At 41.5% G+C, this 24,154-nt stretch overlaps 1 protein-coding gene across 1 annotated transcript; it reads right to left on the reverse strand.

The window, feature by feature from the left end:
• Positions 1 to 1,848: 1,848 nt before the first annotated feature.
• LOC131254847 (uncharacterized) lies at positions 1,849 to 23,728 on the reverse strand. The gene is made up of 5 exons (XM_058255549.1): positions 23,239 to 23,728; positions 20,539 to 23,094; positions 18,320 to 20,095; positions 3,427 to 3,676; positions 1,849 to 3,334 (listed from the first exon to the last, which is right to left on the reverse strand). The coding sequence occupies exons 2-5, from the start codon at positions 23,020 to 23,022 to the stop codon at positions 2,754 to 2,756; spliced, it is 5,091 nt and encodes a 1,696-aa protein (XP_058111532.1). The 5' UTR covers positions 23,023 to 23,094; positions 23,239 to 23,728; the 3' UTR covers positions 1,849 to 2,753.
• Positions 23,729 to 24,154: the final 426 nt, after the last annotated feature.

The following is a 24,154-nucleotide window of genomic DNA, read 5'->3' on the forward strand; positions in this document are numbered from 1 at the left end:
AAGAAGATGGATGGTGGCACATGTAGGGTGCAAGAGAAAATGGATAGTGGCATTGTGGCATGTGGGGTATAATGGAAGATGGACAATGGCTCATCTACCACATTGGCACATGTGAAGCAATAGAAAATGTATGGTGGCACATTTAGGTTTAACCTTTGATAAAACTCATTTTACTTTTATAGTGAGAAAATGTCTTTCTTAGAAGTAAAAGCGGGAAAATAAAACTAAGAAACTCGTAAATAATTTTCTTACAAATACCACAAAGAAAGGCTTGACAAACAGAAGAAAGTTTTATGAAAAATAATATTTCCTTTCCTTTCCATGAATCCAAACAAGCCCTAAGAGAAGCAATATATAAGCTTGATTTTTAAAACATTATCAACCCTTGGGGCAAAATAGATGGATGCACCTAATTCATCATTCAACCTGCCACGTACGGTTCCCTGATAATGACACAGGAGGTATACTAAATTTCTCAGGCATAACATCTTCGCACCATGATTGGTCCACCTTACTGCTGAGTAGGCATGGCAATGGGCCAGGTTCGCCTGTGGGGTTTCTTGTCCTGACTGAATATGAGTCGACTCGGGCTATTAACAGAGGCCAGAGGATCTGCCTAAGTTTTGTAAATTTTTCTTGGAATTCCTGACCAGCACCTTATAATAGGGCCATCTATGATGTCAAAAGGTGAAGTTGGGCCTCGATAACAGGCCTGATTACTAAACGGGTTGGGTCAGGGCTCATTTTAAAACGCAATTGATCATTGGATCGGACATGACCCAATCCCCACCCAGCCCAGAGCTGGACCATTGCCACCCTATCGCTGAGCCTGTGAAAAGATCTCTACAAGCACCCGGCACCTAATTGGTGCACTGCATCCAGTGTAAGAATCCTTAAAAGACTTTTCCATCAAATGTCTTTTACATTGCTCATTTTCAGCAGTGTCCATGATTTTTATTTTTTTTTTGTTCTTTTTTTAATTCTTTTTTAGGACAAGGATGCATTTGGTTGCACCACTTTCTTGATATTTCATAGTTAATGTATCTAATTTGGTGATATTTGGCACAACGAAATGCATTCTAAGAAAGAATTCATTTAAGACTAGATCAGATTACAATGTGAAAGGCCACATTGATAGCCTTTCTTCTTCTTTTTTTCCTTCTTTTGGGGGCGTTTCAAATTGGTGGGCAATATCTTCATATCTGGGCAAAAGCAGATCAGACGTCCGCAAATGGTCCCACACCATCGTAAATTGCACTTGCTATGCAATGTTTATTAGGAGTACCTACAAACAGCCCCCTCCGTAAAACCCATTGCAATAATATTAAACCAGCTGATACAAAAGGACACGAACCATAGTAAAAATATTAAACCAGCTGATAGAAAAGGACACGAGCCATCACATGGGGGTCTGCGATGGCTGAGTTGGAGTGCAAAGACTACCCTCAGCAATTTCTAACCATCCAATAAACAAATTCCAGCTTTTTAACATAAACAATGTTTCTAACAATCCAATTAATAAACCACAGCTTGCTTTGCAACCAGCATCAGTCGTTCGGTTTTTACTGTCTGCTTTCAAGCCACGGAACGGGGTACCCCACGCCATGGGGAACCCCACCGGATTAAGGCCACAACTTGGGTTCGAGAACCTTGTTGACCCAACCTTGAGCAAATTTGGGTCAGATAAGAAATAATCATATTTGGGTCGGGTTGGGTAGAGTTTGCTAGTTGGGACTTCCTGAGGTCAGGTGGGGCTCAGGTAGACCCTCAACCCAACCCACCCATGTTGCACCCCTACATGGGGCTGAATGGTTCCAGCTACAGAGGGAGCCACGCCTACATACCATGTAAAGTACAATTCGGTAAGTAAATTTCTATAGCTGCAGGATTCAGATATTATTACATAACCGACCCTGCACATGTAAAATGGATGTAAATGGGTTTTGGCAACCTAAAAAGACAGTCCAGCAAAGTCACTCAAGATGATGGCAGAAATGACCACCACATAACCCACTCGAGCATTCCCCACAACTCCAAAACCAGCAGGCAAGAGACTGCAACAACATTGAGATTCTATCTCTGTTGGGATGTTATACAGATACTTACAGGGTTTTTTTCCTCCTCAACTTTTTTCCTTGTACGATGGAATAGACGGACCCGAGATACAAATCTGCAAGATCATCCTCTCATAGGCTTCATATGGTCCTTCATACACCATCATCATCATCCACTGAATGAGAGTTTCACAGTTCAGTTCAGAGACAAATGGAGTCGGATTCGGCAGGTGTTGTATTATTTGGGCCAATTGCTCTATTATCGGCAAACACTTTGAAAATGAGGTAAAGGAAAAAGGGAGGAAGAACAAAAGGAGAAAAAGAAAGAGAAAAAAATTCTGTACAAAGATTAGCAACCAAAACTCTACCCCAACCCCCCTTTTTCGCATGGAGAATACTACCTAGAGGGAAAAAGCATGCCCCCATGGTCGATGGTTTTCCGAACATCAAAACCGCACCGACGATGACTCTTTCCATTTCCACACAGCCGCCATGTCAAAAGTTCACTTGGAATCCATCACTAATGACGAAAACAAGCACCATCCCCCGGTTAAACCACACCTCAACTAAGCAGAGCTTCGTGCAAGCAAAAACACCCAAGCCAACGTCTCCCAAGAGCCTCCGGCCACCAGATCTATAGCCAATGCTTGATGCTGCCAGCTATATTCATGCCCAAGATGTCTCCATTTCGCTGTCAACTCACCCATCACCAATTAAGTCTTCCTCGGTAGCTCTCATCGCCTCTGCAATCGTAAGTGCAGCCACAGCCTTGTGAAGTGCAACATCAGCCTTGTGCATCAACCTCTGCGCCTTTTCCCGCTTGAGTTTCGCCATGTTTGATGCATGCTGAGCTGCACTCGATGCGTCCCGCAACCTAAACTCATCAAATTCTGAACCACCTAACTGGTCAACTCTCTGCCTATGAAACCCATCGGGTTGGAACTGCCTCAGGGTAGGCCATTCCGGCATGCCCATATTCCAGCGATTGACTCCATTTTTCTTAACCATTGACCTTTGATTATATGATGTCAGCACCATTTGAGGATCTGTGGGAGCCAGATGCACGCCCATTTTCTTCGATTTATTTCTTTGGAGCTTCGGATACTGGTTTCTCTCTGACCTGTCACTGCTCATTGACAGAATTCCCGGGACAGCTGCATCCCTAGGTGATGATCTTGAAGACAATTGAAGGCGAGGGGAAACTTCCAAAGATTCATGGCTCTGGACAGCAACTAAAGCCTTCTCATCTCCCATAGCAGCAAACCCATTTAACTTTCTGCCTGGTACCATGAAAGCAAATATAGAAAGATTATAAACTACCAAAGTAGAAAGTAATGAGGCGGTTCTAAATAAAACTGAGGGAAGAAATTACCGAAGACTTGACCATCCTGGTCTCTTGAAAAAGCACCATACTGCCCAATGGCTGTGAACTTCCTATGTGATCGTTGCTTTGTACCCTTGTTCGGCACTTCCAAACCCCGTGGTCTCAAACAGAAAGCAAACATAGGAGGCTTCTCAGCCAGCACTGCCTTCTCCTTGCACCCATTGGAATAGTAATGTGTTCTGCTCATTGCCAATTCCCAGTCTTTTAGTTGCTGCTGGTACCGCTCCCACAATGGAGGCTGAAACAAGTATGAAAATAGATTTGAGGGATCAAGTGAAGAATAAAGCACATTGACTCCCAGTTTTCTGTGACAGTGAAATCAAGCAGCTATTCTGCTGATGTTGCAAGTACAGCTTTCAAATCTACACAGTGAAACAGGTCAACACCCTAAGGCAATGTTTGGAAACCATGGATTCCATGACGAACAATGGAAAAGGGTTTTTCTTTGATATGGCATTTTGTGTTGTTTGGATAGCAAAGAAAAAGGTGGATTCCACCAACCAATCATTACACTTTTCCATATTTTGGGTTCTTGGCACAAAAAGCTAGGCCAATATTTTTTTCTTTTTCTTTTGAAAGATGGAAATTTTATTGAAAGAAACAAACAGAACAAACACTACAGGGAAAGAGAGCACAGAAAAACAAACTACGCGAAACAAGAGAAAACCAAAACTACAAAAAGCTGCCCCACGGCAGCCAAACCCGTCAAAAACAGCATTATGGAGCCCAATCCCGAAACAGAACTAGCACTCCAGAGAACACTCCCACGGCTGAGACTGAGGAAGTCGCTAAAGCAGCGATTGTTATGCTCTGCCCATAATATTGGCCTAGCAATCGTTAGGCTAGGCCAATATTGTGAGAGGAATATGAGATATCCACTTGAAAATTGGATTCCATGTTTCAATAGTTCTCATGTAAACCATCCTTGCTTGGCTCTCCCCCAACCTAATATAGCAACCAATCAAATACTTCTAGGACCCTGCCATGTCGCAAGGACCCTTTAAAATGATGTGCCAGAGTTCCAGATCTCAAGTTTTTAATCCACTGTAATACCCAGAAAAGCATGGCATCTCTGACATAGAAGGGTTACAAAATGCAATTCATCAGCTCTGAAGAGCAGACCAACAAAATGAGAGATCGGGAAAATCAAAAGAAGTGATTTGGAGCAAGAAAATTAGACTAGAGCAGACTTCTGCAACTTATCTAGCTCATTTTGGTCCCTTTAGAAGAATTTAGGCCAGCCAGGAAAATTCTCAAACAAAAAGAGTTCAATTCAACTGCATCATACAAAACACGCGACAGACTTCCCAGCTGAATAGACACACAAAACAGCAAATTTGATGTTCTTCAAGTGAGAAAACAAGAAAAAACCTGTTGCGACTAGAACAATCCACTTCAACATTGAGCTTATGTAAACCAAGACAGTCATAACAGAAAGAAACCATGCAATTCCAAAAACAGGCTAAGACATAATGTGAGTTGTTATTTGCAGAGTAACAAGACCAGAAAATACTTTGATAAATCAAATTTAAGTTTGTGCGTGCAACAGTACTGTTTTAAATCAAACTTAAGCTTGTGATTGTGTGTGCACATTTGCACGATAGCCATAATAGCCTTAAGTGAATAACATTGAGGTTGGAGCCCCATTGTCAATGACGCATGAACACACCAATTAGACAATATTCCCTCTCTGTTTTCAACAGCGAATTTGGACCACTGACCATCTCTTTACCTGTCCATTTGATGATGCCAAAAAAAAAAATTTGATGATGACTTCCGCTTCAACAGTTGGGAACTTGGAAATTTTTTTATTGGCATTAAGAACGCATGATATTTGACAGAAAAATTCCAAGAAAGCAACAACAACAACTTAAGGGAGGCAAAAAAAAACTTCCTTTTGCAATGCATGGAGCATTTGAAAGAACAAAGCAACCAGACATTTGAAGGTGTTGATATCCCATTGGAGGTAGCAGACAATCAAAAGCAAAGAGTAAGTTGGCAATCACAAAAAGGGAATTCCAAGGATATAATTGGGATTTGCAGGATCTGAAAAGGATAATAGATAGGTAGGTGGCAGTAGTGTTCGAACTATCGGTATCGCTACAAGTTTCACTGGCTAGGGATACAGAAACAATATCGATGTCGCCGATAACCAGAAATGCGAGGAAACATGGCAAAAATGGTGGAATTTTCAGCGAAACTTCAGGAGATGCTAAAATGTACATATTAGCATATTTAGAAATAAAAAAATTGAAAAAAGAATGCATACATAACAAATTTCCATTTAATGGGGCCTTAAAAGCATATGTTGTTGTAAGAAATCAGTCCAACCCTCTCATCCAGCCTATTTAACCATCCAACCTTCTATCCAAACATCCATCGATATTGCAAAATATCAACAACGCATGATATTTCACCAAGAAATCATCAACAATTGGAAAGAAAACAAAAGATTGTGGTCTCAATATCGCGCATGTTGCGATATCGATAATATCGAGATATTATCAATATTATCAATGACAGATTGAACACTACATACAACCATGCGCCCATGAAAAAATTTTGAAATAAAAATTTTTTTAATAAACAAAATTTTGATGATATCAATACGTTGGCGGTATTATTGAAATATCATCGATATACACTTATGATCAAGGTATTCCGTATCGGTATCGGTTGGTGTAACGGTGCCCACCGATACGGATACGGATATGGGGGCGTAACAGGCCATAACGATGCATTTTATTTTTTTTGCCAAAAAAATATGAAAAAATATGGATTAAATCCGGAATATTCTAAGTATTCCAAATATGCATTCATTTATAATTTGGAACATGTTTATGGTGGTGAAACGGTCCACTCTTTGGTGAGAATGCTATATCGGGCTGTCTGATGGATTTATGAACCTGAAAACCTAGAATTAACTGCAAACCTTTTATATTTTCAAGTTTTCCTTTTATTTATTGTGCTAGTGCATTGCATACTTCGTGACTCACATACATTTCAATTCAATATATAGATTTAGGGACTTTTGTATCCTATTATGTAATTCATATACCTAACAATTTGATATCATTTTCCTCAATAATCTTTAAAAAATAAATTAATTAATTAAATTAGGGTAAATAGTATTGTCAATTCGGAGCTGATTAGCGGACCGTTTGATGCCCTAAGCTAGCCTCAAATTAATGCAATCTATTGGCACTTATCCCACTAATGGATTGGTGGACATTTATTGGACAATGAAAAATGAAAAATATCAAATGGTCCTATTTCAAAAAACAAGTGTCTACAAACTACTAGTGAAAATTGTTCAAACAATTTAATTTTGGGATTGTGACTTAGCAACAATGGTCCCAAAATTTAATTGGTTAATTTTGAGTTGATATATACCTCATGTATAAATTTTTAGGGCCATGTACATGGGGTTCACTCGATTATGTATTATATATACATGTCATCCATCCGTTTTGTCCACTCATTTAAGGTATTGGAAAAAAAAAATAGGTAAATCCAGATCTTAGGTGGACCACTAGTGGGCCAGGCGGGCCACCTCGATATATTTGTATATCCATGCCATCAATCCATTTTGCCAACTCATTTTAAGGCATGGTCAAAAAATTCAGGTAGATTTAAATCTTCGGTGGACCACTAGTGAGCATGCCTTTAAAAGTGGGGCCCACCTCAATGCATTTGTTGTATATCCATGTGGCCCATCCTTTTTGCCCACTTATTTCATGGCATGGACCAAAAAATGAGGCTGATCCAAATCTTAGGTGGATCACAAAATGGGCCTTAAGAAGATTTTAACAGTGGGCATTCAATCCCAGTCCAATTGAGATTTTGATCCCTTCATTTCAAGGATTATGCTTTAAAATGAACTTGAAAAATTATGAATGGCATGGATTAACCATACATAAATCAAGGTGGGCCCCACCCCACGTAATAAAATAGTGTGTGCACTATGCAGCGTGCACTGCAGATTGTATAAAAAAATTAAAAAAAATTCCGTTCGTTTTTTCTCGCAAAAGAAACGAAGAGAGAGGGAAATGAAAAGAAAAGAGGGAAAGAAGAGAGAGGGAACCGAACCGAGAGAGAGAGAGAGAGAGAGAGAGAGAGAGAGAGAGAGAAGAAGAAGAGCAACAACTGCTGCCGCCGCAGCCGCAGCCGCAGCCCCATGATAAGAATAAGAATAAGAAAAAAAGAAAAGAAAAGAAAAAAAAAAAAAAAAAGGAATGTTTTTTTTTTCCTTTTTTTTACCCTTTTTTTTTCATTTTTCTTTAGGGTTATGGACCGTAATGTTTGTTACGGTACCGTAACGCCCGTTATGGGCCATAACGGCCGTTACCCCAAAAAACAGAGATGCCCCGCTTCGGGGCCGAATCGCGTAACGGTTGATGCCGTTACTGTTACGTATCGGCCACTACGGCCGAAACGTAACCAATTTGGGATACCTTGCTTATGATACAAGCATTACCTCAAATTTACATAGTCAAAAATATTGACGATACATTAGCGATATTGATGCATTAGCAATACAAGCGACACCTAGAATTTACATAGTTGAAAATATTTGCGATTCTATTAGCGATATTGATGCGTTGGCGATACTTAGCGATACATTGCTAATACCTAGAATTTCCTATACTACCAGCGTTATCGGTATTGCTACCAGTGTTATCAATATCGCTGAGCTAGAGATAAAGATAATATCGGAGATATTTCGAGCACTGGGTGGCAGTCCAAATTCAAGCAGAGAAAAAAATAGAGGCTGCCTGTTGGTTGTTGAAAGTTAAATGTGGACACAACATCAAGTGGGTAATCTAGGCCTTCAGAGTCGAATATCTAGAGATGAAACGGGGTATATCAAAAACTACCTTCTCCGGCAGCAAGGTTCAATGGAAGGTTCTGATTTATTTATGTATTTATTTTTGAAAGGTAAAGAACTTTTATTAGGAAGTGACAAAAGGCAAAAAGCTACAAAAACAACCCAGCTATCACAGACCAATCACTAAGGTTGGGGGCTTCAATACAATTGACCCATGAAACAACATCTAAGATCTAACTGAGCCTTCCCGAACAAACTACCTCTAAACCACAATGGGAAGACCACACAACAGAACCCCCAGAGACAAAAAGCATCTTGCAATAGAGAATCCCGATCCAACACCAAAGAAGCAATCGATAGAAACTCCTCCTAAAGGGGTCTCTCACCAACCCACAGATCTTGCTAGAATCGAATCCTCTACCCATCACCACAAGAGAACCTAACCCGCTCCTTGAACATAACGCTACTCTACAAACCGCTTTCCACACCCTGGCGGCTATAAGGAGGAATCCTTCAACCACCACCCACCTCCTTAGACCCCATATTTTCAAGCAACTACCTCCATCCGGCACATCCCTTGTTCCACCCTAAACCTCCAAAGCCATTTCCCAAGTCAAGCTAGGTTTGTCTGCTCCAACTTCTTTTATCCCTGGGTCCTTACTCTTGCTCGGGTGGTAGACTCTTAGGAGTTTCAACTCCCGGTCAAGGGTTCGAGTGCCCATAGGTGGTGAAATTCCACTAGCGTGAGTGTGTGGGGTGTGTGCGTGTAAAAAAAAAAAAAAAAAAAACACTTCTTTTATCCCTACACCCCTTCCTTAGTACAGCTTACACAACTCCTCTCACTTAAGCAGGTGAATTTTTTTTCTTGATATCAAAAACTTTCCATAGGAATTAGGAAATCTTGCCTCAATCTATCCAATCTCTACACCAACTCCTTCAGATATTTGAACAATGAAATAAAATAGATTGTGGGTTCTACAAAGCTTCTTTAATTAGCATAAGTCTACCTTCTAGAGAATGATGACAACTCTTCCACCTTGATAATCTCCTCTCCACCATCTTTACCTTGTCCCACAAGTGTTTGGCCAGTTTGCCAATGCACAAGGAAAGCCCAAGATAAGACGAAGGAAGAGACCCAACCCAAAACATGAAGACGTCCGCCAACCTTCTTTGAATGTACAATTATCCATCATCTCGCTCTTGAGAATGTTGACTTTTACTCCCAACACCACCTCAAAACACCTCATAAACTTCTTAAGATTATCCACCATCTCAGCATATCTGTCATGAAAAAAGATTGTATCATCAGCGAACTGGAGGTGCGAAATGTTGAAGTTAGCATTCTCCACCCTAAAGCCACTAACAAACCTATTGACTAGCCCCTTTCCAACATTTTGCTTAAGGCTTCAGCCGCCGCCACAAAAAGCAAGGGGGACAAAGGATCACCCTACCATAGACCTCACAGCGCGAAAGAATTCCTTGGGGGAGCAATTGACGAAAACGGAAAATCTAGCTGATCGCACACATTCTTGAAACCATCTTCTCCATTTTTTACCACATTGCACCCTCCCCAACATACAATCCAAGAAGCTCCAACTCACATGATTGTAAACTTTCTCAATATCCAACTTACAAATGATACCCTTTTTCCTCTCCCGGTACCATGAATCCAAGCCATCATGGGCGATTAAAGCACTTTCCAAAATCTACCTTCTCGCTACGAATGCGCCTTAAGGTTTGAAGACCTGACTTAACATTGCCTTAAATCGAGAGGCTAAGATTTTGGAGAGAATTTTGCAGGGACCCACTATAAGGCTTATGGGTCTAAAATGCTGCAAGCTTGAACCAAAACAAGACCCTAGTAACAATGTCCTCCCCCCCCCCCCCAAAAAAAAAAAAAAAAACCTAGAAGAATGTCAACAAAAATCCATCCTAGCGCAATCCTTGTCCCCACCCAACATGTTGTGGGTTTAATCTCCTCCTCAGATAATGGCTTTTTAAGACCTTCGGCCACCTTCAACAAGAGATGGTTAAAGGTGAGGTTTATCTAACAATGGCCACATCCAACTCTCATCCAAAACCAACTCCTTGGAAAACCTTATAATAGAGTAGCAAACCCGACTCTTTTTCCGCAATCCTATTGCCATCAACTATCACATTGTCGATACTATTGTTCCTTACCCGCGCACTAGCAATTCTATGGAAAAACTTGGTATTTTTGTCCCCTTTCAATCTCTTCGCCCGAGATCATTGCCACCATTTGATCTCTTCTTCCTTGAGGCGCTTAGAATATTTAGAAGCAAGGTTGGCTAGCATGCTCATCACCTCCTCCATAGCCTCACTGCACTTCTTTAAAAGTCAAAGGCCTGAATACCCGAAAGAATGGAATCCATCTCAACTTCCTTACCCCTCAAAGGAAAACCTTATCATGTTGAAATCTCCTCGCACTATGGCCGATGCCACCTACCACGAACCGCATCCAGCTCATCCTAGAATGAGGACCTCAACAAGCACGAAATCAAGTCATTGACATTAGTGGACCCACTCAAAGCCTAAAGACCTCCTCAAGCAAGACAAAGATTGAGAATGAGCCACACCATGAGTCCACCGTCTTCCACATAGAGGAACTAGAAGGGATGAGAATCCCTCGAGCAAAAACGACAGCATTAAAGGCCACCCAATCCTTCTACAACCCACCCCAGATGGAGTCCGCTAGCTCGTTGTCAACCGACACCAATTTAGTCTCTCGCAACACATAGTTAAGCCTTAACTCGAGAACAAACATCCCTCACTAGACGCCTCTTCCCCATAAACCCTAGACCCCTGACGTTCCAACATATAACCTTCATTGACATACTTTACGAGCCCCATTGCCCTTCATGCTTTTGTCGCATGACCCAACTTCGTAGTTGATTGAGGAGAGGAGACCCTAGATTTGTCCTACCTCTAGAAAGCTTTTGGGTTTTTCCCAAATTGCGAGACTCCTTCAGAGCTCTCCTCTCCTCCACAAACTAGAACAAGGCAAGGAGGTCTATGTCCTTGTCCTTGAATGTCACTCCCCCCAACCTCTCAACATGCCATAATGCTTCCTTAATCTGTCTCATTCCTCACGCCATGGACAAATCCCCCACTGTTCTTGACAAGTAAGAGCTTTTGATGCAACAAAGAACCAATTGGAAAAGCCTCCTCCCCACCATCAATTATGGCCTCCTGAAGGGGAGAAACATCTAACACCTCATCTAGAGTAAGTCCCCATTTGTCTGAAACCACCCCCACCCTTTACCCTAATTGTACCTTCTGGAGGCCATCCATCTTGATTCGCCATATCCAACGCAAGTTCCACCATGTCTTCATTAGCTCGATCATCACAACTCATTGGCAAAACTGGAATAGATCACCTATTGATGGGAGTTAATTTGAACATCTCTCCCATCTGAACATCTTTAGAGCAAAGGACAGGGAAACATCAACAAAGAGAGCAAGAGGAAGGCAGAGCCCATTGCTCTTAATGTAACTCCCTTCGACCTTTTGTTGGAATTGACCATTTCCCAAAGAAAAGGGGGTTTCGCATGTGGGATCAAATAAGTGAAGATTTTCTCATGCCGACGGAGGCAAAAGGTTCGCATGCTTGAGGCAACTGCATGACCAAGCCACTCGGAACCAAGGTGTTCCATAACGGTAATGGTGATCATAATGGCCCCCATAACAGCCATTACAGTCTTTTAAAAATAAAAAAAAAAATCCATTTTGAAGTCATTACATGGCTGTTACAAGACCGTTGTCATTTTTTCTTTAACGATTGTTTCGACCCCATAATGTATAATGGTTATGATCGTTACCATGGCCACAACCGTTTTAGCATGCCATGCTCAACACACTCACGCACCTAGACACATTACGAGATGACCACCTCTACCACTACCAAAGCCTGCCCCAAACTTGACGTCGTCCCAAGCCTAACCATGCAAGAGCCTCGGAACCGTCACTCGAGCCTCTCATGACAACACCAGGGATTCAAACCAATACGTTGTCAACATCTGCCTCCTCTCTCCTCGTCCCCTCCTGCCACGTGTCCCAAGTCATCAAATGAGCATCTCCGAACCTTATGCATCTGCCACCTAGCTTGACCATCAACAATCTATAGTCCCTCGAGCACACCACCTAGCATCACGAAGAGACCCTCCAGCTACCTCATCCCTTAGAGCTAGCACGTGTCGCTTCATCCAACGATTTGCCTCCACCTACCTCCCTAACCCTCATCCCCAGCTATGTGGATGGTCTGCAAGAGCTGGCAAATTGGGCTCTCCTTCATTCAAACTGCTTCTTGCACCTAACCTCCGTTCTCGAATCTTTTCTTCCTTGTACAAATTTGAGTTGTTCTTAGCTCTGAGCAAGCCACCAATGTCGTATCTACTACAACCACCTTCCCCAAGCAAGAACCCAACTCCTTGAAAACACGTATACAAACCAAAGCTCAAGTGGACGCCCCCATGGTTGGACCTAGAACTCTTCCACCCCAAACGCCAACTAGTCGAACCACCTCCCAATGGACTCCACCCGTCCTTCCTTGAACAAGGAACTAACAAAGATAACTTTTATCCAAATTCTTGATAGGCTTCAGGGAAATCCACATCTCATTGGAACTCATGGGGTGAAGCATCATATCTTCTTCATACAACTCGCAATAGGAAAAAATATCAATATGCCAAATTAGCCATTGACCCATCCTCCTTCAACACCACCACCAGTCTTCATTGCAGAGCCTAGTAAGCATGGGTCACCACCCCCAGATTTACCCCCACCAACGGCACATCGCTTGCCAGCTTTTTCTATATCCAACTCCCAGTCTCCAACTGTGACTCTTCCACTGCCTTGGTTGTGCAACCACCCTCTTCATCCATATAGCATGTCGCCGCCACATCTTGATAAGAACAAGAACCACAAGCTCCCAAGACTCGAAGGCCACTTGCTCCCATCTACCTTCTTAGCCTCTTCCTCTCAAACCACCAATCGTCCCTCCTCTCCTTCTCCCTCCTACGACTCACTCCGTTCACCACCTATGGCCCGTACCAATCCTTCCGGATGGAGAGCTTCCTCTCGCCGAACTCCTATTATTTAGGGCAGCAACAACATTGCTCACAACACCTAGAGTGGCAATCTGCACAAATGCGAATCCTCATGGTCTTGAGGAAAAACAAATTTTTGGCAGCACCACATCCTTTACCTCCTCTATTTCCCCAAAAAACTCCTTGAACTGCGCCTCCACCCATCGCACTAGGAATTTTTCCTTAAAAAGAGTCGGAAGCTCCAAAAGGAAGCCACCAACACCCTTGGCCTTTCCTCTCGTAGTAGGTCTTCTCTTCAAGCCAACCACAGTCCACCCCCTATCACCTGTTGAGGGGTCTTCCTTAACAATATATGCCTTACTACCTTCCCCCATTTGAAGAACCCTAGCAGCCTCTCTTACCTAACCACACCCATCACTATCCTCCACCACCCAATTCCCAACTTCACCCCATCTCCCATTAACTAACCCTCCCATGCTACGCGTAGCCAGTACACCCCTCTCCTCTACCTCTGCTTATCTGGGTACTTTTGCCCCTCTTCTCCTAACCCCCACTCACGTAGCGCCCCCATTGTTCTCCATCTTTCCCTCGGAGATTCACTCTCGTCGAGCCTCTCTACTTGTCTCCCTCTCCGTGGCTCCTCTTTAAAGCTACCTCCTCTCAAAACGAATCTTCCTCTTGCTATAATACTCCGCATCTCAATCCTCCTCTTGCTCGCTTCAAAGCTCTAACATCGTCCTCTCAATTCTCTCTCAAACAAATCTTCCCCTCTCAAAGTGTCAATCTTCGGCCTAGGACCAAAAACTATACGACATGGGGTGTATTAGATTGGCAACAATAAGTTTTTTCTCCCTTTTTCTCAAACAAATTTTAAAACTTACTAGGAAAAAGGAACAATTATAAAACACCAAAATCTATCATTTTTTATGTTTTTAACATGCATTGAATGTTGGGGAGTATTAGACCGGCATTGATCAATTTTTTCTTGTATTTTTTTCTTAAACATATTTGAAAAAATCAACAAGAAAAAGGAACAAGCGTAAAACACCAAAATCTATTGACTTTTTAATGTTTTTAACATCTAACATTCTTTGATAAGAATGTTGCATTTCACTTGACTTGTTGAAAGTCAACCAAATAGGCTTTACGGCAACAACAACAACAAAAAAAAAAAAAAGTAACATGAAAAAAACAAAAGGAAAAAAGGTAATCATTTACCCCTTCCGATTTCTTCCGAAATGGTCCATTCCTCTTCGACTCATCCAATCACACTCAAACATATGAATTGACCCCAAAATAGATCTAATCTGGTCTAGATTGAGTTTCTAGGCCTCCTCCATGGTTGAAATGAAGAAAGAAGTAGAAAGGAGAGAATTGATAGGCAAAAAAAAAAATGAAAGGGGGTCTTTATGGTCACATCGGCCTACATTGGCCAAAATGGCCAGTATGACCTTTTTTTCGATGGGACCAGTTCACCTCTCGTATTGAGTAACAGAGTTGGCCACTATGGCCACATCATAACCAATCTTCAAAACAGTGGCGTGTTGATTCAATTGAGGTGAAAAAAAGAAAGGCACTTACAAAGGTGCTAAGGATTATTAGCTCATCAGCATATAATTGAAGCTTTTGACTAAGGGGGATTCAAGGCATAGGATAAGTCAATCGCAAGTATTCTGAACCATGGAGATTTTTGTTTACTTCTAATGAGATCATACTTTAGCTATGAGGTCAAACATTTACATTTGAATAGTTCGCACATGAAGAAAAGAGTTCGCAGATAACCAAAATAAGGAGGGTATCTAAAGATCTTCCCCTTGTGTCATAAACTATTCTCCTATCGTATTAGGTATTTTGTTTTAAAATTTAGTCATTTATAGAAATAGATGATTAGGAATTTTGGATCTACCAATACGTGCAAAGTTTGCAGGTATTCTTCACCCAATATTGGACCCATAAATTGGTAGCTCTAATTAGTATGCAGGTATGTCATGCCATGTGCATGGTTGTTGGCCTACCAAATTTCAACTTTGCCCGGCGCACACATATATGTGAATGGAGGGATGAGCACGTACAGCCACAGAATGATGAGCTGCCCCATTGTTCCTACCAACGTGTCATAGTTACAACATCCGAGCCACACAAGAAGTGGGCACCGCCATTTAGGAAGCGTTTGTTTTTCCGTTTCCACATGTAAATGGTGGTAAATGAGGATAAAAAGAGTGATTATAACTTACCAATGTAAGTCATGCCAGCACCCCCTTGACGTTGACAACCACTACCTTTTGACGCTAACACTGAGGACTGTGGGGCTTACCGTGATGTCTGATCCATGCCGTCCATCTGTTTTACCAGCTCATTTTAGGGAATGAGCCCAAAAAATGATAAGGATCCAAAGCACAAGTGGACCACACCACTTGAAATAGAAAGAATTGACACCTGCCATTGAAAACTTCTTTGGAGGCCTTGGAGCCACAGAAGTTTTGGATGGAGCTGATATTTGTGTTTTCCGTTCATCCATGTCTGCCTGACCTTATGAACAGGTTGAATTATTGATACACATCACTGTGGGCCCTAGAAAGGTTCCAGACTTTCAACGGTAGACGTCATTATCCACCCTATTTCCTGTGGTGTGGTCCACTTGAGCTTATAATCTGCCTCATTTTTTTGGGCTCATGAACTAAAATGAGCTGGTAAAATGGATGGATGGCGTGAATCAGACAGATACATCATGGTGGGACCCACATTTCACTCGTGCAATCCCATCCGTTTTTCCCAAACAACATTAAAAGGTTTATCATAATTCATTTACCACCATTTACAGTGGTAAATGAAAAAACAAACAGCCCCTTAGATCACCCGGCACGTAAATAGGACAATCCACTCATTAGACGAGCCACACATGTAAGTTGGGTCAGGTATTGACCTTCCATTCATTGCAATGACATGGACTATGTAAGGGCTAGATCAACCTGAATTGTGCAATGTGATGTACCTAATCGGCCCCAGCTCTTCCATGGCTCATGACATGTTAGCAGGAAGTACACAATCATTCCATAGAATGCACACTCGCAGAAGATGGATGATGATGATTATTCATAGCTGCAACAAAATGATGATAATGATGATGTTGACAGACGCACAGGCCCAGACACTCATAGAGAATAGAGAGAGATACCACAAAATCGCCAAGCAATCATGAGAATTTTTGTTTAAACAGGACCCATGAAAACCGAGCCCAAATAGCTAGGACAAGCGTTACTTGTATACACATGTGCCAAATGTAAGAGTGCCCAAAGCATCCGGTATGCGAAATCCAGAAATCTAGGCACAGGGACACTTCTGAACAGAAGTAAATAAATTTACAATAAATAAATCAATAAGTAAAATTAAAAAGAAAATGATGAAAACATAGAGATGAAGAACCTTTTTGCTGTGTAGATATGTTGAAGGAAATTTAAGAGAGCAATCATATAGTTCTAATCAAAATCATTTTTAAGAGTGAACTAAAAGGGGGGGGGGGGGGGGGGGAACGAATTAGTCAATTAATAAACAAAAAAAATCATTCAATAATCATCTCAAGAAAGAGTAGTATCTAATTATCTATCAACATCACAATGAACATCACTTGTTCTATTAAGATATTTACCATTTAGAGAGAGAATGAAAAAACGAAAAGAACAAGTTATGTGCCCTTACATGGGCCATGTACCCATAATAAAAATGAACATAAACTTTTGTTGTCAGTGTAGTCCATTTATATAGTTTCTCCAAAAATCTAGGCACAGGGAATGAAAATGAATAAATTTTTAAGAATAAATCAAAATAAAGTAAAATTAAAAGCAAAATTGAGAAAAAACATGAAGGGATTTTTTTTTGTTGGACACAAAAACCAAAGGAACTTTAAAAAGAGCAATCTCATATGGTTCTAATTAAAACCATATTTATAAGTCTGAACTAAAAAAGAAAATAAGTCATTTTTTAAAGATCAATTAACAAATGCTGGAAATCATGCAATAATCATAACAAGAAATAGTAGCATGAACAATGAAATGAACATCATTTGTTCTGTTAAGAGATTTAAACCTTAGAGTGAAAGAAACAAAGACAAAATAAAAAGGACAAAGTCGTGTGATTTTCCTTACATGGGCCATGTACGCATGACAAAAATGAAAATAAACTTAGAATTTCAGAGGAGGTTCATTTGTAAGTTTCTCCACCACCAATAGAATGCAAGGAGTGAGAATTCTTTGGCTCGAGGAAAAATACATTTACCAAAAAACTGCAGAAGATGCATGTAAACTTTATGGAGAAAGTGTACACTTTGGGGAGAATCTGTATGGACACCTAGCGTCCAACACATGGCACTTTTTTATGACATCACCACAACACTTTGTCCACAGATTCTGAAGTGTGGAATGTGGTGTCGGTGAGTGCCCAAGTGTCCAAAGTGTGCAGCACAGCAGAAAACTAAAAAGAAGTGCTCAGGTAGCACCGGCTGGGGCAACCCTATGATGAGCATGATGATGACTGATGAGAAGGAAACAAATCATGAGATGTAGAAAAGGGGTTAACAAAAAGAAAAATTGAAGTACTCTAACCTTATAGATTCATAATGAAGTCACTCGATCAGTTTCAAACCAGGGAATTAGAGAAAAAATATGACATGGAAAAGGTCTAAAACGTTGAGAATTGACTCATACACATGACATGTCTATGCATCATATGAACTAACAAAAATGCCCGTGCATGTCCAACTCTGTGGAACACAAAGCAAACATAATAATGCATTATTTTGCCTTTGTTGTGTAAAAGACGTCTGGCAATCTCAACTGACATGAGAAATGTCAACCAACACACAAAACTACTCTCAGACAGACCAAAAAGAAATCCAGTTTAGGGAACACAATAGCATAAGCTTCCACTAAAACAAGCATGTGAAGATTGACTTTATACCTAAACCAAAAGTTGGACAGATAGATAATGTTACCTGTAGTTGCCGAATCAAAGGCATGCCTTTCCTCTTTCTCTTCTGCCGCCAATGCTCATGGATAGCTTTAATAACATCCACAGGACCAACTCCATCCATAAAACACTCAATTTCATCATTTGAAAAGTCATCACACTGGTGAGCATATGAGACTTTCTCGAACACGTCCATTGCCCTCTCAAACATCTCCTCTGATATCTCTTGTAGCTGAGTTCCATTACCATCCGAATTTCTCAATTTTGAAATCCACTCCTCATCATCGCTTTCCATGTCATATAAGACACGAGAGGGGTCCATAGCCAGGTCAACCTCAGTCTCAACTAGCCGAAAATACTTTGGTGAACTGCGAACAAAGGGCACTTCAACAGCATTATCATCACTGTCCTCAATAAGACGAACCCCTGGAATAGGAATATTTTTAACTGAAGCAGCCCGAAGATTCCGATTGTAGCATTCTTCATGCAACCCTTTGAAAAGACTCCACTGGCTTCTATCAGAAAATTCCAAGATCCAATCCTTTCCTCCTTTCCACATCATGGCATGTGTGTAACGGTTTGTTGTTCCAGGCTGCAGAAACTGGTGCGCCTTGTGTGAATACCTAGTCATCCCTGAAATTTTTACCAAAAGCCTCCAATCCTTATGATCAGGAGATTCTAGTACGACTTGGGCCCCACATTCTCTCCACCCTCTGTCACCTGCTGTGACCAAGACATTTGCATCACAAGATAACATCTCTGGGTATATCTGAGGACTTCTCAAACCATCAGATATCCTCTTCACACCATCGTTCTTGATTCTCTTGTAAGGGCGTCCTTTCCGGTGATGGCTTCTAGGCTTCGAGCCAAAGTTATAACCCCCGAAAGGCAACAAATAGGAAACCTGAGTTCGGGGCTTCCTCGAACCATTAACACAGCCATTGCGGACGAAATCTGCCCTTCCGTCCGGCCACGTCTTTGAGTGATAAGAAAATGAAGAAGAAAACGAGCTCCGTCTGTTGCGATGCCATATGCTTCTAGGTGCAGTTGGGTTTGGGCTACGGATGGTGCAGTCATTCATGCTCCAGGCCAAGTCAGCCACACATAGTTGTGTGGATAGCGCTCCCTTGTCAAATGGTTGACAATCTGTTTGGCCAAGTTCTGGAGTTTGAACATTGGTGCTATTCAAGCATGAAAGGCATCTAGTTTCAGACTTATCTTGTGCAGATAGATCCTCAGGAGCTGAAGACCATGATATCCCAGCATATCCACATGATCCTGCATGGCACGGACACTGGTCAAGTTGACTGACAGTCTCAAAACTCTCGTTCTTTTGTGAATCTTGGAAACCTACGGCAGTTCCAGTCACACTGAGAGCATTGTTCTGAGAAGTCTTTATCCAATCACCATCTCTGTTCATGGAGAGAGCATCCATCTCTACCTTGGAATGTGCACAAGACAACCATCTAGAAGAAGCAGCAGCATCCTGGCTCAAAGAATGCTCCATATGATCTAGTGTTTCCGAAACTTGGTTTGCAGAATTATCAACCAAAGAGCAGGCACCACCAGTCACTGCATCATACTTTTCTGGATGTCCTCGTAAAGACATTGGGTTGCGGTTTTGAAAGCTGATGGAAGCAACATTATTTTTCATCAGCAGATTGAGATGAAGGCTGAGGAAGAAAGTTGGTGCAGCAGCAAAAGAAAGAACGAATGGAGGTAGTCTTCCACGCTTCTCATCGTATTTACAAGAAGAATAGTCCCGGTGCTTAATGCCCTGCCTCGTCCTCTTCTGTGAACCCTATATAAAAAAGGAATAATAGCAAATTACTAGCATATATTAACAAATAAGGCACCCACAAGCTATTCCAATTGCTGACAACGGTTTTTTTCTTTTACTAGCATGATAGTTTGTGAGAGTTTTTTTTTTAAGAAATAGTTTGTGACAGACTTATTATAAAAATAAAAAAATAAAAATAAAAATAAAAAAACAAAACAAAAAATTAAAAAAAAAAACAAAAATAGCAGCGAGTTTCTAGCATATTATCACAAGTTAACAACTAAGGCACACACTGGTTTCAATTGCTAAGGATTTTTCTTGTTGATTAATAGCTTGTGAGAAATTATTATACAGAGAACCAAAAAACACAAGAATAACCAACATGATTGCTAGCATAAATTTTCACATAAAATAAGGGATTCTAGCTAACAGAGAAAGAACATGAAGGAAGAAAACGTAAATACCTTAAAGAAAACTGGCTCTTCAATAACTGATGTATTTGGAGTTTGATCAATTCCACTTTGAAGGATCATTATGTTGCCATATGTGCACTCGGCAAGAGGTAGCTCCTTAGTGACTATACAGTATCTTCTGAGTTTATTATCAAGGTACAACCATTTTGAACTTCTAAGCTCCAAGAAGCTGTAGAAGACGAATACCAGCTGTCTTCCAAGGCCCTGCAAACCCGAAAGCTGAAACCTGATAGAAGTGACAGGTACCTGCTGGTTTCCATGCTTGCCACGATCATTTGGTTGTTGAAATACACCCATGATGAAACACATAAAAGCCACAGCCTGCAATAAGCATCCTTCAAACAATAGATATCTTAACCCGACAGTGTTGTCAATGAAAAGCACTTCCAAATGAACCTTTGGCCATGCAATCATCACTGTACCATACCGAAGCAACAGAAGAGTATTATGCAGCCAAAAGTTTTCAGCTCCAAACACAAGATTAAGAACCCGTAGAAGTGGTAGGCTTAGTCGTAGCTTTACTTCTAATTCCATTGGAGACACAGGCAATTTTGACAAAGAAAAAGTTTCCCCGAATAGCAACAGACTCTCCTGATCAGAGTGCTTTGAACCTTTCATCCTGGAACTTTGAAGGACAATATCAAATTCTTCCAGAGCCCCCACACTGTCAGCAACAGAAGCGAGCAAGGTAACAGAACCAGCAACAGAACTCTCCTCCGATGTATTACCCAACCCAGGCTGTCCCTTGCGGAAGCGCCTTCTGAAATAAACAAGAGGTAGCTTCCTGTCATTGGCACATGCACTGCTATTTACGATAGATTTATCAGCAATTTCTCCATCCACAGATCTCGCCATCATTACAGAACCAATGGATAATTCATCCGTATCCTTTCTTGAAAGAGGCACAGCCAAGCATCTGTTTGGTGTTTTAGCAGAGCTATCTAACAATGTAGGATGTAAAACATTCTTACCAGCATGGGATCTTTTCTGCTTCTTTCCCATACCAAGTGGGGAAGATTTCACTCGATGAGTTGACCGAGCCAACCATGATATAATGGGCTCTGAATCCATAAAGTTACCCGTACAACTATCATGCAAGCCATTAACATCTTCACTTTCATCAACTTGTTTCCCTGTCATCCGCGATTTATTCGAATTAAATTTACAAGGGACTTCACCAGGGAGTAGCAAGAGCTTAAATCTTTCATTTTGGAGGTTAATCCATTCTTCATCACGGTCATCATACTTAACATGATGTAACTTGGTTACCGTATCATAATCCTTAACAACACCAAAATACCAACTCTTGTCCAAGGGCCAAAAGACCTTGATCCTCTGGTTTACAACCCAATACGCATCCAGGTCTGTAGAGCACATCTCATAAAAATGGCGCCTACGCCTCCTGAAAAGACCTCTATGTCTGTGTTGTTTCCTTGGTCGCAAAACCCTCCCCGCAGCATCAACAGAGGCAGACTCAGACTCTGCCAAAGCACTTGTGCCTGAACTCTTGAATTCCCTGTGAAAAAATGATGGATACAATGACCCATCAGCAGATTGTAATTTAGAATCTGTGCTGTTCCTCGAAAACCCAGTGCAGCTTGGATCAAACCGAGATGAAAGCATTCTAGCAGCATTCTGTTCAAGGTTCTCCTCGTCATCTTCTTTCATGTCTTCGAAAACCTTAACAACATTTGCAACCACAGGCAACTCAATATCATGAGCTTGCATCTCCACTGCTGGTTTCTGCCTCTTCCTACGATTTCTGCGGACCTTCGGTGCCAAATTTCCACTACCATCTTCGCCATTAACCCACAAATCCGAATTGGCTCTAATGGAGTTATTCTCCTTAAATTCATCAGCAATTTTCTTCCGCTTACCTGTTGAAGACGGAACAGGGGCGATCGAATCCCCATTTAAATTACTTCTCTGAACTTCAGAGCTGGTCTTGTGACTAGAAGCAGTACCAAGACTGGTTGCTCTAATTTCCTGAGAACTCACCGCCTGCTTACCAACATGATCATTTTGAAATTTCTTCTGACCAAAGAAACCTCGAGGACGCTTTGGAATTACAATAACACTATCACCCAAACCATGTGAAACATTATTCAAACTACTCGAATTCTTCAAATTGCCATCCCCCAAGACCGATCCATTCTTCTTCTTAGCCCGATTCTTCCCATACAACACAAACCCGCTTAACTTCAACGGTACGGAATTCGACCCACTGTGGCCCACCGCATTTGAACCCTTCTTACTGTCCGAAACGACAGTTGCAAAAGTGCGGAGAGAAACCTCTTTTCTACCCTTTCTTCGTTTCTTCGCTGGGGAAGACGAACGACGCTTGCGCTTCAGAGCCCTGATTTCCTCCCGACCATTCTCGGTCCTTGACTTCTCACCGGACACCCTAGGTTTCTCACCATAGAGGCTTTGGAGATCCAAAGACCTCGATTTCTCAGAGATTTCGGAAACTTCCATCTACAAGACCTAAATCCCCGATTTTCATCATCCATCATACATATTCCAAGAACCGAAGCCCAAATTTCAGATCTGGAATCAAAATTTCATGGGTCCGATCAAAAATAACAGCCGAATCAGATCCCGAAGCGTTTAAAAATCGATCAAAATCCATTTTCACCAAGATTTCGAAAAAAGCCCCAATCGATCAGCAGAAACGGCGGAAAAACCACATACCTGGATTAAAAAACGCCCGAAAAAAGGAAATTTTTCCCGCGGATGGGAGAGGAGAGTGTCGGGATCTGGGGCCCTGGACGTGGAATCGATAAATTTCTCGGTCTTTTTCGAATTTTCTGTGGCAGTTCGAGGAGAGAACTAGGGTTTGTTCGATTTCACGAGAGTTTCTAGGGTTTAGACGTGAAAATAATAGAAATTTACAGAAACGAAAAAATATTGGTATTTTAGTGCGGGGACTTCGATCGTTTTTAGCCGTTGGATTTGGATCGGAGGGTGGAGATTATAACAGAGATATAGAAACCCTAACAGCATTAAATAGACCGAGAAGATTTCGGGGTAAACGAGGAAGAAATAAACGGCGGAGATTGAAAAGGTGGATGTCACGGACGGACCAGATGGCTATGGAAGGTTGAAGAGATGGTGGCTTGTTATGCGACACGGCAGGGCAGTAAAGATCCCCCGAGCTTTTTACTTTTTCCTTTTCTCGATGCCGTTATGGAAATGCCATTATAAATTATGGGATTTACGGATTGCCATCGACGTCTTTTATAAAGGGTACCTGAACGGCAGCCGCTCTTCCGCTCCAGCAGCGAGGGCAGGTGTCGGGAGGGCTGACCTAACCCTAGAAGTGTTGGGTTGCAATGGTTCTCGGGTCCGGTTTGGGTTGACGTTTCAACCCGACTTGAATTCGGGCTGGGACCAGTTTGAGCAAATTTGGATACGTTTAGACCAGTCCGTGGCCCGATGGTAAACTAAGTACCATTTAACAGTGGAGATTTGTTTTTTTTTTTTGAAGTGTTTTATTACCAAAGTGTGATGAGAAATTTTTTTAAATCTTTTTTTTATCTAGGCCTGTGATAGTTTTGGAAAATGCCTCTACTATTTGTTCTTCTTTTTTCTTTTCTTTTTTTTTGAA

This window comes from Magnolia sinica, chromosome 1 (assembly GCF_029962835.1).
Source record: "Magnolia sinica isolate HGM2019 chromosome 1, MsV1, whole genome shotgun sequence".
In the NCBI taxonomy this organism is placed as follows: Eukaryota; Viridiplantae; Streptophyta; class Magnoliopsida; order Magnoliales; family Magnoliaceae; genus Magnolia; species Magnolia sinica.

What these genes read in the sequence shown, in the direction of transcription:
- LOC131254847 (XM_058255549.1), bottom strand. Translation starts at nt 23,022, where the DNA reads ATGGAAGTTTCCGAAATCTCTGAGAAATCGAGGTCTTTGGATCTCCAA. An exon ending in AAGAGCCAGTTTTCTTTAAG is followed by an intron (nt 20,096 to 20,538) that starts GTATTTACGTTT and finishes TTTTTTATATAG; the next exon opens with GGTTCACAGAAGAGGACGAG. An exon ending in CCAGGATGGTCAAGTCTTCG is followed by an intron (nt 3,335 to 3,426) that starts GTAATTTCTTCC and finishes TCATGGTACCAG; the next exon opens with GCAGAAAGTTAAATGGGTTT.